General features: G+C 37.5%; 2 protein-coding genes across 2 annotated transcripts in view; one reads left to right on the forward strand and one right to left on the reverse strand.

Moving 5' to 3' along the window:
• Nucleotides 1-17,500, reverse strand: part of LOC136842879 (uncharacterized) — a 465,824-nt gene that overhangs the window by 164,192 nt on the left and 284,132 nt on the right. The gene's annotated exons all lie outside the window — the stretch shown is intronic.
• The window catches only part of LOC136845892 (discoidin domain-containing receptor 2-like), a 176,129-nt gene that overhangs the window by 119,734 nt on the left and 38,895 nt on the right, over nt 1-17,500 (forward strand). The window contains exons 2-3 of the mRNA XM_067116341.1: nt 5,996-6,740; nt 13,162-13,267. Coding sequence (XP_066972442.1) covers nt 6,647-6,740; nt 13,162-13,267 — 200 coding nt within the window. The 5' untranslated portion in view covers nt 5,996-6,646. The remainder of the gene's footprint in view (nt 1-5,995; nt 6,741-13,161; nt 13,268-17,500) is intronic.

A 17,500-nucleotide genomic window follows, 5' to 3' on the forward strand; every position in this document is an offset into this window, starting at 1 on the left:
CAGAGGGGCTGGCGCCAGTAAATGTTACATTCCCGTTCTTAGCGAGTCTTGTGAGATGAAGTTGCCACCTTACGCTCCGATCACCATTATCGTCTTGCTACTAAGTATCTAATTCAATACTTGGATCAAGAAAGGCTCAGTTTTTTTTTTAAACGAAGCTGGCCCATCCACCTTCTCTCTCTCTCTCTCTCTCTCTCTCTCTCTCTCTCTCTCTCTCTCTCTCTCTCTCTCTCTGCAGTATTCTAGTTTTGTTTATCTGTCATACTTTCAATTTGTTTATCTCAAATATGCATCTGGACTGACCCATGAAATTTCAGCTTTCCAAAATATGCTCTGGTGTTCCATTTGTATGCTTCCTTGTCACTTTTACCTCAGTTATTTACATTTCCTTCTTACACATCTTCCATGCATTCATCGTCGTGCTTGTGTGCGTCCTGCTTCCTTTTACTCAGTCTTCAATATCCCCAAACCTCCCGTTCTCTCTCAACTCGGATGATGCTTCCATTTCATGCAATCTCAGTTGTTCATTCCGTTCGTGCTTGCCATTTCTCATTCCCCTGAGTCTCTGGGAATGCAATTGCAACCCATTTTTTCTTTCGAATTTGCCCCCTCTCAAATCTGTGCATTTATCTCCCTCTCTCACTTCCTCCATCTCCTTGTTGCGTCATTCCTCCCATCCACACATCTCCCACGCCTTCCGCGGCCTTAACTAAGCTGTACCCCCCTAATATTTGTATGTATGTTTTTTTCTTAGGTCTCCCAGCTTCGGCCCTGCCTTCCTCCCTCAAAAAAAAAAAAAAACTGCAGGCGTTCCCCCTTCTTAGTAGGCATATCACCCCTTCCCCAATCCTTCTAAAGATGGATCATTCCTCCCCCCTTCTAAGTTCATTTCATATACCTCCCTTTTCCCCCTCAAAAGGATCATCCCCCACCTCATCAAAATCCGCATCACCCCAATCAGTCAAAAAAGGGGACATTTCTAATTACCAGTCTGCATTAATCCCCTTCCCCCAAGAAAATTACCTAAACCCCTCCCACTCTCACCACGCCCTTCAGCTAAAGAGAATAATCTCTTACCCATTCAGAATAACCTCATTCTCAGAAAAAAAAAGACATTAACCCCTCAAAGTGTGCGGTAACATACTAACCCCTTACCTCAACAAAAGGAACTTTACCCTCACCAAGTGCGCATCTCCACCCCCCCCCCCCCGACAAAAAGAAGGTGAACCCCCGTTTAAGTCTCATTAACCACTGCATCACCTCAAAAAAAAGGAAAAAAATACGGAACATCCCCCAACCCCAAATCTGCATAACAGCTGTCAGCCCCCTTCCTACATCCTCCTCTGCTGGAAATTAAGTTCGTACCACCCCCTTCCTCACACCTTCAAAAATACAGGATTAACCCCTCCCACTACGCATCAACCCCCACCTTCTGCCTTCCCTAAAAAAATTAAAAGAAAAAAACGCAAAAACAAAAGGCCCGTCTTCCCCCTTCCAGCCAGCCTGCAGCTGGGAGTTATAAAAGGGAGTAACACACGTCAAACTTCGTCGGCGATTGTCTTGCAGGCTCGCTGTTGAGGCAGTTGAGAGCAATTGGGAGCAATTTGCGTTTGGTTTAGCTACAGCAGACGCAATGGGATCTCTCTCTCTCTCTCTCTCTCTCTCTCTCTCTCTCTCTCCTCCTATTTGTCTGTTTGTTTGGCTCGCCCTAAACGCTCGCTGCGGAGGCGGCTCTGTTTCACATTGTTTAATTGCTCCAACTTTGATTCGTTTTGAAATCGAATTCCCCTGTGCTTCGAGTGGCTAGGTTACTCTGGCTTTTGTTTTCCGGGTGAATTGTTTTTGATATTTGCTGATGCTGTTTAATATGTTCTATCAGTTGGGCGGATGCCCAGGAAATGGTTTCATATTTTGTGCAGTAGACACACACACATAAATTATATATATATATACATAATATAAATATATATATAATATATATATATATATATATATATATATATATATATATATATATATATATATATATATATATATATATATATATAATATATGTGTGTACATACATATAATCATATATATATATATATGTGTGTGTATATATATATATATATATATATATATATATATATATATATATATATATATATATATATATATATATATATATATATATATATATATATATATATATATATATATATATATATATATATATATATATATATATATATATATGCATACATACAGCACATTTGTCAGTCATCATTTCCTGTTCCAATTACCAATTTCTGGAGGGCGTAGAACATCCTTATCTCTCACTCTCTCTCTCTCTCTCTTGCTTCGCTGTTTCATATATTCAACTGTTATATCTTTAGCCTTATTTTAATGGTAGCTTTTGCATTTTTCAACTGTGAAGTGAGTCGGAACGTGATTCATTCTGTAACAATGGAAATATATCTTTTCAAGATAGTGTACTCTGTTTACTATTTTTTTCTTTTATGTCGCATTTTGGATTGTGCATTTTATACCAATTTTATCTTTAGGATTAGTTCAATACTAATTTTTCTTTTAGCAATGATTTACAATTATAACTGAGAATGTTTTTCTTATTGTCTTCTTGGGACGTCTTAATTTTACTTTGGCAACTTCACGCTTTTAACAAATAAAGACATAGACTCGTAATGTAAAAGGAGAGTCAGAAGTATTTTAGGTCACAACGATCATGCCCGCTTGGTACATTGCGTGTTTGTTCTCGAGCGTTACAGTAAAATCATAAGGTAACTCGTGGTGCCTACACACAGGCACGTTGTGTCTAAAAGGAAAATGTGAAAAGGAAGGGAGATAATGACTGAAAGTAAAATTCAAAAGAATATTGCTTGTGTACTGATGTGTAACAGAAATTTTAGAGTAAGGAGAGAGGTAATCTTTCTAATGGAAAATTTCAAGGGAAGAGAAACAAACTATTGAAATCATATGCAAAATCATAGTGATTACATACGAAATTAAAAACTAAGAAATATTAGAAGTAAGGAAGATATAAAAAGTTGTAAGAATGAAGGATAGGAAGAAACAGTAAGGAAAAGAGAGCGGAAAAGGATACAGTTAAGGTAACATAAACAGAAAGGAAGATTAAAAGATAAGAAATATTAAAAGTAAGAAAGATACAACATCGTAAGATAGACAGAAAAAATAAAGAGGAGAAAACGAAAAAGACACAGTGCAATACAAAGTAACATAAACAGAGAGAAAGATTGATGAAAAAAAGAAAGACTAAATAAAAAAAAAACCCAGTGACATGCACAAGCCGAGTTCCTCCTCTTTTGGGCGAACAACCACACAACAATGGCCTGTGTATCCTTGCAGGCTCATGAATGGGGGTGTCAGATAGAAGTGCCATAACAGAGTGTCATCTATCTCATGGCTAAGGGGGGAGGGGAGGGGGACGGGGGCGGGCCACAGCCGGACTTCAACATCCTCTATGGGTGCGCTGTTGCCTCTTGCTACCAGATTTATGGACTACGGCTGTTGCCATTTTTATCTTTTTTTTTTCTAGTAACTAATTTCTGCTACTCCTGAGATGAGCCGTATGTGGACGGTCTACTGACTACTGCTGTAATCCACGAGGTTGTTTTGTTATGGCTGGGTTTCTGCCGAACAGCTGTTTGTGCGTTTGTCACCTTCAGGTTCATGGTAAAAAAAAAAAAGTTAAATCTCGTTTAGTTTTTTTCATTTTGTGGAAAATCATTTATTTTTGTAATAGGATTCTGTTCCTATTTATAGTGACATCTAATGAGAAAATATTCCGGATATACAAAATGCGTTTGTTTATTCACGTTTTCTTTTGCAACATAATAATACTAATTGTTAAAAAGCTGTTAAAGTTTTTTGTTTACTTCACTATCTGAAAAACGGGCGTAACTTTAATAAATAACTGGAAAAAAAAGATAAATAGTTTCTTTTATTTTCTTGGGCTGTACAGTCAACTGTCAAACTACCCCTGTAGTATTATTTGTCTATGACATGTAATTGTAACACTTAATATATATATATATATATATATATATATATATATATATATATATATATATATATATATATATATATATATATATTAAAAATTTATATATTTGCAAGCTTGCCTGTGCAATTAATTTTCCCATTGTACAATAAGCACAGGCGCCTATAATTTTACTGTTACTAAAAATAACAGCATTTCCTCACAGAAACAAATTCTTTCAGGATGAATTCGGACGCATTTGATGACTCACGGACACGCATGGCCGCGTCATCAAATGCTGGAATGCCATCTTTTCCCCATTGCCCTGATCCCTCCTTCGCGAAAGAGTTTTATTCATTTCTTTTTGTCCCAGACTTCGTTATGTAGTTACATCATGAAATCCATTTCTCGAAAGCACTGTCTGTTTTCATAAGGTTCACGATTGCCTTTGCAGTTCGTGATGACGAGAGCCTCATTGTATTTGTGCTCCTTTGTTTCCGAATGGACGGTACGTGGGTGAGAATCCCCGACAGTTGCAAATGACCCCCTTTGTGAACATATCCGACCCCGAGTACCTCATACACTGCGATCTCGTCTCCCAGAACAACGTCGGAATACGTTTCTCCGTTCGGGCGAAAACAGTCCCCGTTGTGATAGAAAATGTCAAGATGGGGAAAATGTGAACTCCCTTAAATTTGGGGCCCTGCTACCCAGCTCGTTATTCGAGCGGCGTTCTCTGATGCTGTGGTAAACAGCGCCGATAATCGGCCACAAATCGCGCCATAAACGCGCCATAGAGCCTCGCTATTCAGTCGCGGTTCGCACTTCTCTGTCGCAGAATTTCATTCTTCTGGTTCTATTTGGTGTGCCTAAAATATTTTGCAAAGAAAGAAATAGGTACGTGTTCTCGCTACTGGGGAAACCAGCAGAAACAAAGTGTGAAGGTCCAATTTCTTACTGATGTTTACATCCCCAGTTGTCTTTATATATTTACTTGTTGATTTGCTAGACATGTTTCAAGACTCGTCATTGTACTTCATTCACTGTTTTATTGATTACCATATAAGTTAGATGTATTGTTGAATTTTATCTTCCGTATTTGAAAAAGTGGCTGAGAAACATGAACGTTTATATACACTTGTTCTGTTTAGGGGGGTTTTAGTACATTTAACTTGAGCTGTTCTGAGGCTCAATTGTGCTCGATTACTCTCATTTCTTGCTATGGGCTCGCTTGCCGTAATCAGAGCCATCGTGAATAAAGTCGTCGTGGACGAAACTCCATAATTCGACCAACGACTTCCTCGTCGCGTGGCTAATTACCCAACAACACCAGAGGCGCTATGGACTACCAAATGGTCTTTAATGGCGGCCGATGGAACGATAGCGTCGGAGAGCATCGCCAACGGCCCACTCTAAAGGATCCGATCCTGTTGATAAAGGGGATTCTAACACCATCTGACAAGGATGGTTCATGAAAGGAGTGTTGGGACGGTTTTCAAGAGTCCGTGGAAGGGATAAGTGGATAGTGCGGAGGATTATCTGGGTGGATATACTTGTTATTTGGCTTGTAATGGCGTTTTCAAGGCGGTGTTTTAGAAACTTGCATTAGCGATACTTTTTGTTTTTGCTGTCTTCGGATTTTACTTCCCTGGGCTGTTGTCTGATTCAGCGCGATAACTAGACTTTACGACGAATGGAATTCTTGCTACAATCTCTGTGTCTTTGTGTGTGTATATATATATATATATATATATATATATATATATATATATATATATATATATATATATATATATATATACACACTATAATATATATGTGTGTGTGTGTGTGTGTAAAGGGGAAAAATGCATAAAGGCATTGGGTAAGTACAATATTGTGTATGAGTATGTGAGAGAGACCGAGAAGCAAAGTGAATGGCTTTGCGCGATTGTATGTACGTGAGCATATATTAATTTCACCTTAATCTAATATTTTTCATTTCTTTCTTTACAGGTTTTGTGCTATGTGAGGAGTTACCTAACGAACGGAATAACAGTGTTGTGCTAATCTGAATGTGATTCACACAAGTGATTTGTGAAATTCGGAAGTGTTCAAGGTGATCTATTCGTTAAACCAATTATTTCGTTTTAGTTCTACGAAGAGGTTTTAGTTACTCGCAAAAACATATCAAAACCTCCCAATATATTTTTGAAAAGAAAACTATCGGGTTTATGTCAGATTTCTGTGAATTTACCGAATTTTGCAGATATCTAAAACGAAAATAAAAAACAAATCGTGGAAAGGAATTTTTGTGAAATATCTAAATAATCAAAAGAAGAAAAGTAAGAGTTAAATATCTAAAGCAAATAAGGCATAAAAAAAAGAAATTAAATTGGCAAACCCCGAGAAAATAATAAGTCATGTGACATCCCAAGAGAAACGTGAATGTGTTTAATACAGGTGTTACCTGGAGGTTAATTCTCCCACCTGGTCCTTTCCCCCTCGTTAGAGAATGCCCTCGAGTGCTCAGTGTTGACATCGAGTAGTCCTCCAACGGATATGCCATGAGGGCTGGAAAGCCATCGACAGGCAGATGTCAGCAAAATCGAGTCAGCAGAGACGGCAGATGAGTCTTCAACAGACGCCCGTTTACGTCTGCTGACTATGAGGCCTTTTCTGTTGGAAGCGCTGTTTCTGAGGTCTCTCCTGCTGGCGCTGACGGCGCCTCTTACGTTCGTCTCAGCCTCGCTGACCACAGGTAATGGGAGAAGAGAAAGAGAGAGAGAGAGAGTTTGTGTATATGGGTTTTTTAAGGAGAATAATTTAATGTCTGTATTTTTAATTGTTTGAATCGATTATTTAGAGTTATGGAAAGATGTTGCCTCTGTGCACACACATAGATGTGGTGGAGTTAGGCACAAGCTTAAAATTAAGTTAGGTTAACTTAGGTTAGAATAATTTCTGGGTAGCTGTCTTCTTTTTCATTCCAAAGCATCTAAGAAAAACTTCACGAATTCGCTTTGTGTTTGCCAAGAAAATCAATATTGTCATAATAACTTGGTCACCGGAAGTTATTACGATCTATGAACTTTCAGCCACCAAATTCGAGGATCACGTAGCTTGAAGAGTATCCAGCTACCGGTACCACCATCTCTTTGTTTACCACCTACTGCCGTAACAATAATCCACCACTATACCCTCTTCACCACTTACATTCATGCCAGGAGTCCTTGTACTCTACACCACCACCTAAGAAAAGATCAACTGTGGTGTCTAGTGGATTTCATTCTGTAAACCGAATGGCTAATAGGTTTCACGAACGCACAGTTGTAACGAGGATTTCACCTTCAAATTTTAATTTTTTTTTTAGTAGATCACTGATCATGTTCTTCTCTTCTTTCTGTATTTCCCTTTACCTTCTCTTACTTCGTAATGAGCACCATATTCTTTGGAAGCTTGAATTTCAAGTCAGTGGCCCCTGTGGGCTTGTTCCATACGAATAGGGTTCATCTTTTTAACAACAACAGTTGCTGTTTAAAGGAACATTTGATGCAGCAGGATATATGTATTAGTTCTGCTAAAAAAGTAGCATGCACTAACTCTAGCGGCGCAGGAACTAGCACCGTTAATGAAAGGTAGTTGGTGTGTTGGATTGAGCACAAGCCCTCACCGTAAGGTGGCCAATAAGAGTAATAAGTTTTGAGAGGGAGTAAGGGGCCTGGTGTGGACCTCTGGACTCTGGGCAATCAACAGACACCGTTAGTTTTAAAGTTCCTTATTGTAATGAAACTTTGTATATTATTAAGATCACAATTACAGAGAGGCAGACAATCGCCGGGCAGGAGAACAATAGTCCAACTAGAGCGTTCGGAGACCACAAACCTCCGTCAAGGCTGTGCAGTCTCTTCTCCACTAGATGCCTTCTCTCAAAAGTTACATTCCCATCTTAAAATTTTCTTAGAAGTCCACATATAACTTTTCGTATCATCTTACTAACAAACAAATACACTAACTGAGTCTAAGATATAATCTCCGGGTCGTGTGGCAAGAATATCATCATTTCCATAAATATAAGAAGCCTTGCTATTATTATTACTACCTTTCTGACAGCTTTGACGTAAAACGGGAAAAAAAGTAAAAGTCTGGGTTTGAAGGTTTGAAGGCAATACCAAGAAATCTCAAATATTCAGTACGGTATTGGTGATGTCATCACTTAAGGAGCCAAGTTCATTTGTACGTTTACATTTGAACCTTCTTTGCATCCACTGTTGGTTTACTGGCTTTGCTCATCTCGACTTCATCAACGTGAAAATACTTTAAGTGATTCGACTTAAGAAGTAGTTTTAATCTCATTAATGTGTCAGTTTTGTACCTTTTCATGTAATGTTGGAATGGGAGTACCATAAACCATACCAATTAATTACTTGCTTTGTTGAAGTTTGTAGATGAGTAAATATATTTGGACGCTTATAGATGTACTGCACGTTATAGTTTTTTTTTTTTTATGTACTCCATACGCCCTTTTCCCTCAGAAGAGTCGATCCCAAAAGTTGTTACCCTTCTGATTGTCTGTAAGGGTTTTAGGGTGGGGTTGCACGTCTTCTCTTAAGATTCGAACTTCAGATTTCTTTCCGGTGAGGCCAGCGATTATACCGAATGACTGTTCATCCCGCAGCACACTGTACAGTATGCTAGGCCCATGGCTCGCTCTTGGCCTACCGCCCACCAATTCACGCAGCTAAAAGTTGGTATCAGCGCCGCTGGGGTTAAGAAAAAAGGCAAGGAGCTAGCAATCTCATCCCCTAAAACTTGCTGACAAACAGGTTTTGTATGCCCTTCTGGCGCCATCCCGCCAAACGTGTACGGTAATACACACGCACACACAACAGATAATATATATATATGTGTGTGTGTGTGTGTAACGTGCATATGCTCATACATAAAAAATCTGAGTAGAAAAAGGATTTACACATTACTTGATTGATAAACGCAAACTGACAATGCAACGACTGTACAAGAAAAGCTCATTTATATTTTGCGTCCATTAAAATAGTCCACGCAGTACAGCCATGTAATTTCTTTTTTCATTCATGCCAAATTTCAGGGAAATGTCAAAGACACAATAATTTAAGACGGCCCCAGTCTAAGGAATCAGTTCCTTTCTTATTCAAGCTAAAAATGTCATCGGCTGGGTTTATCAGGAAGTGTGTGATGACCTTTAACACCTCCGAAGTATACACTCCAATACTCTTTCAAGAAGGAATCCTGACCTTTAAGTTCCCAAATTTCTTTCTTGTCAAGCTCAGGACATTCTCCTTCTAGAATTATTTGCCAAACATAGAGTAATTCATTCTGTTATATAAAATTAATATGACCATGGCTTTGATCTGCAAAGTGGTAAATATATAATTTTTTTTAGTCCTGATGCAAATATACATGAAGTGGATTTTGATTATGTACGGGGGCTTGGTGTGTTGCAAGAAAAGATTTTATTTGGTCAGTCGCAAGGTAACTTATTTCATATCGGATCAACATAAACCATACCGTTCTCGTATAATGGAAGTGGTGACAATGACTAAATGAAAGGTATACTAGCCGTAAAACAAATGTCATTAACTGGATCTCCAATACAGAGTCTGTTTCAGTGGGAAATGACAGTAAAACATATTGAAGTTGCCGGATGCTATCGTACAAGAAGCGAAAAAAAAAAATTAAACTCAAAGTTGCTCATGAACTTGTCTTCCAATTGATGCAAAATTTCTTTAAGAGAGACCATGTAGGTCGAGGAAACAAGACTAGAGTTGAAAAGGTTTGAGGAACCGACACCAAAATGCCTGACACCTCAGTTTGCAATTTCCAGACAATATCTGCAGAAGTGTTCTTCTTGGTATAAATGAAGCATCCTTAGAGAACCTGTGTCCAGATTAGTGGTTTTGGAATGATAGTGAACTGAGAACTGGGTTACTGTAAGTAAACCTTTAGTTACGATATATATCCTGAGGAGAGCGAAGCATAGCCTTCACAAATATGGCAATTAGCCAAGGTAAAAGTCCGGGTAAATCCCACAAAGTTCTGAAGACTTGCTCAGAAAACAAGTCAATGCAGCATTGAAAGAGCCAACCTAAAATTTTACACGCAAGCATAAATGGGCCAATTATCCGAGCCTTCATTACATGCTTCGCTTTGTTTTGTTTGACCAGAATGTTGTCAGCTTTAGGGGAGTTAAATTCCTAATTCTCTCAGCTTATTTGGAGGTCTGAAGAGAAATCAGACAGTTACGAGTAAACAACTCTTGTTATCACGATATCTGCGTCAGATTCTTTCTGCAGTTGTCTCAGGTGAAATTCATATTTGCGTCATTAGCTTTTCACAGGAATTTGTTGAAGAAAATCGTTTCAGAAGGTTTAAGAGGGAAGGCGATCTATGAAGAAAAGCATCATAAACCACATGAAGAGAATAACAATTGATTGATAATAAGAAAAGGCATCAACCAGTAATTTCTTTCAAGTGTTTGATTGCAAATGAGTTAAGAGTATTCTTAACAAATAATTAGTGAGGGAAATCTGTTAGTAGAGCTGTTTAACAAAAGAGAAGTCAACTTACAGAGAAAAGAATTTTGGCTAACATGACCTTAAGGCAGGTTCTGTTAAAGAGTTTAGAAATATCTAAAGCACTGACATAAGATTTCATAAAGTTCCTGGAAGATCCAGATGCAAATAAGATAGAATCGGACATTACCTTTTAATTTTAACTTGCAGAAATTATAAAGAGTCTAGATAGGAGAGTGCGGTATCCTAGATGATTAGGCAGGAAACGTTAACCATTTCCTTCAGGTTATCTCGAATTCCTACTTCTCATTTAAGAACAAGTCTCTCTGGCTAGCCCGAATGACTCGGTAAATCTGGGTAAACCACTGCAGAAAAATATTAATATAACCCTTCGGAGAACTTGTTGAATTTCATTTGTTTCTTTATCTCATTTAGGACAGTTTTGGGCAAAGCAAGACAATATTATGATAAAAATGTTCTTGTATTATTTATTTGATAGCTTCTTAGCTATCAAATAAATAATATATATATATATATATATATATATATATATATATATATATATATATATATATATATATATATATATATATACACATATATTATATAAATAATATAAATATATACAGTATATATATACATATATGTGTATATATATGTGTATATGTATATATGATTTTTATCGATTGTATTGAAAAAATATAAGTACACATACATAGGAAATGAGTACAATTTACAGTCAATTATGTCCGCATGTGCTGGGGGACAATTGCACACTGTTTTCCTCTTGTTAAGCAAATTCCCATTAATCCAGCTACGTTTTCTAATGATGAACTGAGTAGGCAGAAAGTAAGAAAGTGAGTAACAGGGAATCACAGAAACTAAATTGAACACCTAAAAAGCCATTAAAAAACCTTAAAACCCACTAGCACAAACCGTTTCCACTATTTAGTGGAACCCTGGAAAAGTGTATGGAGTATTGTCTCGGGCTTGCTGTGGCGTGAAAATAGAATCAATGGAAAATTAATCGAAGCAGCTTGTGTGGTCTTCTAATTAGAAGTAGAATTAGAAGCAGACGGCAGGAATTCAAGATAAATGTCAGAACATTCGTCCTGATCACAGATGAATTCTTTGAAATTCCAAGAATGCGTAAAATCAAACCAATGGTTCCTGCTGTCACTTTCAGTGAGTATTTTGTGAAATGAAGGGGAGGCACAATATTAGCCAGGGGCTAGATGGCAGATCAAGGGTGTTTGTATATGGATCAGTTTAAAGAAAACGAGGCCTTTTATTATTATTTTTTTTTTTACTGAAATTGTGCAAAATGACAAAAGGTCAGTAATTCGTAAAAGATCGGAAAAGAGGAACAAGAACTGGGAAAGAATATATATATATATATATATATATATATATATATATATATATATATATATATATATATATATATCAGCAATAAGAATCACCAAACTGCGTGATAAATATATGCGTTGACACCACATGAGAAGTGAAAAATTAAAGACCAGGTACCAAGCGCTTTCGTGTATTGCTGTACACTTTTCGGGGTGGTTGTCTACGTATGTGTATATATATATATATATATATATATATATATATATATATATATATATATATATATATATATATATATATATATATATATATATATATATATATGTAATGAATGAGAAAGTTGAGTCAACAGTTGACAAATATGTATATTCATAACCATCAACTCATATTTGGGAAACATCTTCGGCTTATGTACTGAATGCGTCAGCTTTTCAGTAACAGATGTTGATATATTTCATTTTTAGTTTCCTGTAAAAGAAAACTATTGGGATGGCTTTGTCTGTCCGTCCGCACTTTTTCTGTCCGCCCTCAGATCTTAAAAACTACTGAGGCTAGAGGGCTGCAAATTGGTATGCTGATCATCCATCCTCCAATCATCAAACATACCAAATTGCAGCCCTCTAGCCGCAGTAGTTTTTTAAATTTTTATTTAAGGTTAAAGTTAGCCATAATCGTGCTTCTGGCAACGATATAGGATAGGCCACCACCGGGCTGTGGTTAAGTTCCATGGGTCGCGGCTCATACGGCATTATACCGAGACCACCGAAAGATAGATATATTTTCGGTGGCCTTGATTATACGCTGTTCAGACAGTTCGATTGCGCATTTTTTACTTGCTATGATTGTTCTAAGCTTCAGAATTTTGACAAACTGTAAAGGTATTTTGTCTGTTATAATGTAAATATACAATTTTTATGTGAAATACAGGTTTTGCAATTCTAGCTGATACATTCTTTCAATTTGTAGACTTTTTTGGTTTCTTTTTTCTGTTAATGAAAAATTTATTTAAGTTTGTACATGTGAGCATTCTCGTATATGTGAGGGTCTGTATGGGTGTTTTATTTTTCGTATGTAAGCCTTATACTGTGCAGTTTATTTTTTCCCCTTAAAACTTATATATTATAAGTATCATTCGTTTTATTTCACTTATACTGAAGGTTCATTGGTTTCTTAAACCTTATCAATTATGGTGAATTTGCTATGTATTTCAAATTTATATTTAGAGATTTTAATGTTGTTCTTAAAGCTTCGTCTCTCATTTTTATTTTTTCCTTTTTTCAGAGGGAGAATGCCGGGGTGCCCTTGGCATGCAATCGGGCAACATACCCGACGAACATATTTCCGCTTCTTCCTATTTCGATGCCGCTGTCAACGCCATCTATGCCAGGTGAGGATGATGCTGAGGCTTAGGCCTACGCTAGAAATGTGCTCGTGAAGGAATTTCATTCTTTCCGCCCAGATCGCTGTTTCCTATGTTTTCTAGATCTACGTAAAAATAAATAAATAAATACGTGTGTGTGTCATTTGTTTGTGTGTGTGCGCGCGCGCGCGTGTAGGTATGTATGTATGTATGTGTGTGTACCAGACTTTATATAAATTTAATAATAATCACCCTGTGACGCAAACTTGAACCTGCAGAATTTTGCCAAATCATGTAATGCTGGCTGCACAACAGTCGCCTCTTTCCTTGAGAAACGGTCTGTGCAGCGTTAACAAAGCAAGGTCTTGTTATGCAAATGCTCCGTTGCAGACGCAAAGAGCAAGATTCCCTTTGTTTGTGCTTGAATACCTTTCGTCCTGAGAAATGAAAAAGGGATATGAGACTTATCGTAGGTGGAAGTGCAAAGTGGTCCTAAGAAAGACTGACACTCGCTCATTATTCTTCCGCAACTCCCAAGAGAGGTTTACGTTCCTCCCACCAGGATTTGCCTCGGAAGGCAGACTTTACCCTTCATAGTTTTTTCAGACTTCAGAAGGAAGACTACCTCCATAGTTTTCTTCGCTTTCAGAAAGCAGACTCTATACCCACATAGTTTTTTTCAGTTCTACATAGTGTTTTTCAGTTTTCAGAAGGGAGCCTCTTTACCCTCGCAGTTTTCTTCAGCCTTTAGAAGGCAAACTCTGTACTTCTACAGTTTTGTTTAGCCTTCAGATACTGAACGTTATCTCCCTCCGATAGCTGATTTAATTTTTTATGCGTCCCACTCCTGTTAACTATTTGGCTTTCAACTTCCATGTTCATGTCTCCACTTACCCTTAAACTGTTCTTTTTTCATCACCTGAGACCTTAGTCGTCTGAGGCTCAAAGTTAAAGACTATTGCTTACTAAATCTTTCTACCTTCCGTAAAGAGGATTGCATCCTTTTCTTTATTCCACTCGACTTTCAGAAGATACTCTGTTTTAGACTAAGCAATTCTAAGGACTTCCAGAAATGAGACTGAACTCCTTTTATCCTCTTTTCTACGATGTCCAACAGGAGGCCTCGTCTCTCTTTGATTTTCTTCTGCCCCATACGTGAAACTCTAGACCTCTTTCCCTATTAGGCTACTTTACAAAAAATGTAATCCACTCTCTGCTTTACCATATTCCTTTCAAAAGAGACTACCTCAGCTTTATCCGGAAATGCATTAACAGAAAAGGTTCTGTCTCTTGCAGTTTCCCGTTGCTTTCATAAAACACATGTATTATCTGTTAGTATAATTAAAAACGTTTAAGGGAACAAAATGTTCGAGCAAGGCTCCCACCTCAGAATTCACATGCAAGAACACCATTGGTATAAAATGTACTCTAATTATTAATGGTTAATGATTTAACATCAGATAAAGCAGCCCAGTACCATCGGTATCTGTCGCACATATTCAGTATCAGTTATATCGCTTACAGTCTTGTTGATTGTTATTGAGTACTGGAAAGCCATGAAGCCTTTATTGGGTATATGCCGTGTCTCCATAATTCACGACTTAGGATCTCGTTTAAATTTTTCTCTGTTTCTACACTTCTTTTAAAATGTGAATGGAATATGGCCATATTTTCCACTTCATCGTTTACCCAAGGGAAGTGGGCCCCAAAAGATGTTATGTTAATTTTCATATCCTGAGCAAGTTACTCTGGGATGAGGTTTCTTAGTCTTATTGTGCCTCTCTTGACCTAAATGGTGAATTTCTGTACTTGACAGTTAGTAGGCTGGAGAGGAATAAGGAAAAGGAACTAGCAACCGAGCCTCCACTCGGGGAAAAGGTGTAGAAGTGGCATAGGCTAAATGGACATATTCCCTTCATATCTTACAAGTGACGAAACAGACCACAGTATCAAAAAAATTTCCAGTTGTCAACGATGAGTACATAGTATATGCTCGCTGAGTGCTTCATGATTTTTCAGTAATCAAAACTGTATGCAGTATCACTGATATTGAATAAGTGAGACAGATACCAGTGGTATTGAGAGGCTAAAAGTGATATTAAATCATTAACCATCAATAAATACAGTACACTGTATACTAATGGATCGATGGGGAATCCTGACTTTTATCTAATCAATTTACAAATTTTATTATCAAACATTTTTTTTCCTTTCCCAGCCGATTGTCCTATTTCTTCCCACTTTCACGAAATTCGACGGGACTCTGTAGGAATTTCTAGGAATCTCTACGTGAAATTCCTATTCAGCTTACAACCACACAGCACATCACTCATCATTTTTCGCTATCGTTTCACGACTCTGAACGGCCTTCTAGACCCCAGTGCTCGGGCTTCGGATATAAATACCGTCCATCCGACGTATGAAATATGTCCAGTTTCCCTAAAGCCAAAGTGAACATTCCGTACTGTCCTCAATTGTTGTTTCTGTAGTCCCTTGTTCTGAGCCGGGAACATGAGCTTGGCTGTTATCTTTAGCTTTCCGTTGCAAATCGCATGCTACGCGTCGAAATGCGAGATCCGAAGAAAGAGACACTCTCTCTCTCTCTCTCTCTCTCTCTCTCTCTCTTTGGCACAATGATTTCTTGCGAAGTGAGGACATTATTATTCTGATTGATGAACAACAAGAGTTTCGTTTTTCTCACTCTACCCAGTGGTTTCTGGCGTAGCGAAGGGCATAAATAATCTATTGGAGGGGTAGTTCTCTCTCTCTGTGTGTGTGTGTGTGTGTGTGTGTGAGAGAGAGAGAGAGAAGTGCGATAAGGATTTCTTGTGTAATAAAGAATATTTTTTATTTCAGTTAATAAAGGATGTCTTTGCATTTCATAAATTTCTATCTCTTACTAAGTAGTATCTTCTCTCTCTCTCTCTCTCTCTCTCTCTCTCTCTCTCTCTCTCTCTCTCTCTCTCTCTCTCTCTTCCCTCTCTCTCTTCCCTGTGGGGCTATTTACAAATGACCAGCCGGAATGCTCCCTTCAGTCGGGCTTTATTCAATAACAACAAGGTTATTGCGACACGAGGCTGGCTTGCAACTGTGAGAATGCCGTATTCATCAAGTCAAATTGTGATACTGGTTTCGCCAGCTGTGATAGTGGTCGGGGGAAAATAGCGATTGAATGGCAAAGGAAGAGTAAAGGGGGGCGAGGGGTGGGGGACGAAAACTTTATTAACAATGGAATTTTGCCCACGGGATTAATCTTATGAGAAAGCAAAGTGGAATGGTATCAGTGTAGACGAAATGATATATGAGGATTTATAAATTACCTTTTCTGTGTGTGTGTGTGTGTGTGTGTGTGTCTGTTGTGTGTGTATGAGGTTATTCTTATCTTACATGGGTGAATCCATTTATACGTTATTTCCCTTTCTCTCCCTCTCGATCAGTAGTCGGTTATTTGTGAAATGTATATATTTATTTTTTGTTCTAGTTAAGAATATTCAAAGGATCTGTCACAATTATAACATTACTGCCTGCCTTTCGGTCGTTAATATTTTACTCTATTTATTTTTGTTCGATTAGGAAAAGATTATTCACGTATGAGCACGGACTTGAAACACGGCTCTCGTCAGTTTGCGTGACAATCGGTAAAAACAAAAACAGCTGAGCAAAGGAAAACAAAAGGGGATCAAAACCTTGTCTTGGAGGAAACAGCTGACCTCCCCTTACCCCCGTTTAAAGAAGAAAATAAATGAACCTCCAGTTTAGCTTATTTTTCTTAGGAATAGACGATTTTTTTATCATGATCAAAACAAAACTTTTTTTTTCCTCTTATGTAATTTTCCTTCTTTTATTGTATTAACTATAATAATCTGAAGAGAACACCAGATGGTCTTGAAACTGTAGGGAATTTTACGTTTTTAAATAATTTCCAAAACACAACGGGATTTTATTTTAATTTATAGTTAGAAAAGAATATGAGGGTAACTTGTGTATAATATGTAAGAAAAATAGAGAGAGAGAGAAATAAGATCAAAAAGGTTCCATCTGCTGTGAGAAATTAGCGAATTATTTTTTTAACAATAAAAGAAATACTGGGAAAAAATTGTCAAAAGCATCTGACGGAGTTTTTAGTGTTGCAGTGAAAAGCTTCAAAAATATAAGTGAGGTGATCCTCCCCGTTTTCTGTAAATCCATTTTTTATTGTCATCGTCATCATCATTTTTGTGTTTTCGTGGAACTAAGCCGTTCTATTCTTGCGCGATTTGA

This window comes from Macrobrachium rosenbergii, chromosome 2 (assembly GCF_040412425.1).
Source record: "Macrobrachium rosenbergii isolate ZJJX-2024 chromosome 2, ASM4041242v1, whole genome shotgun sequence".
NCBI classification, from domain to species: domain Eukaryota; kingdom Metazoa; phylum Arthropoda; class Malacostraca; order Decapoda; family Palaemonidae; genus Macrobrachium; species Macrobrachium rosenbergii.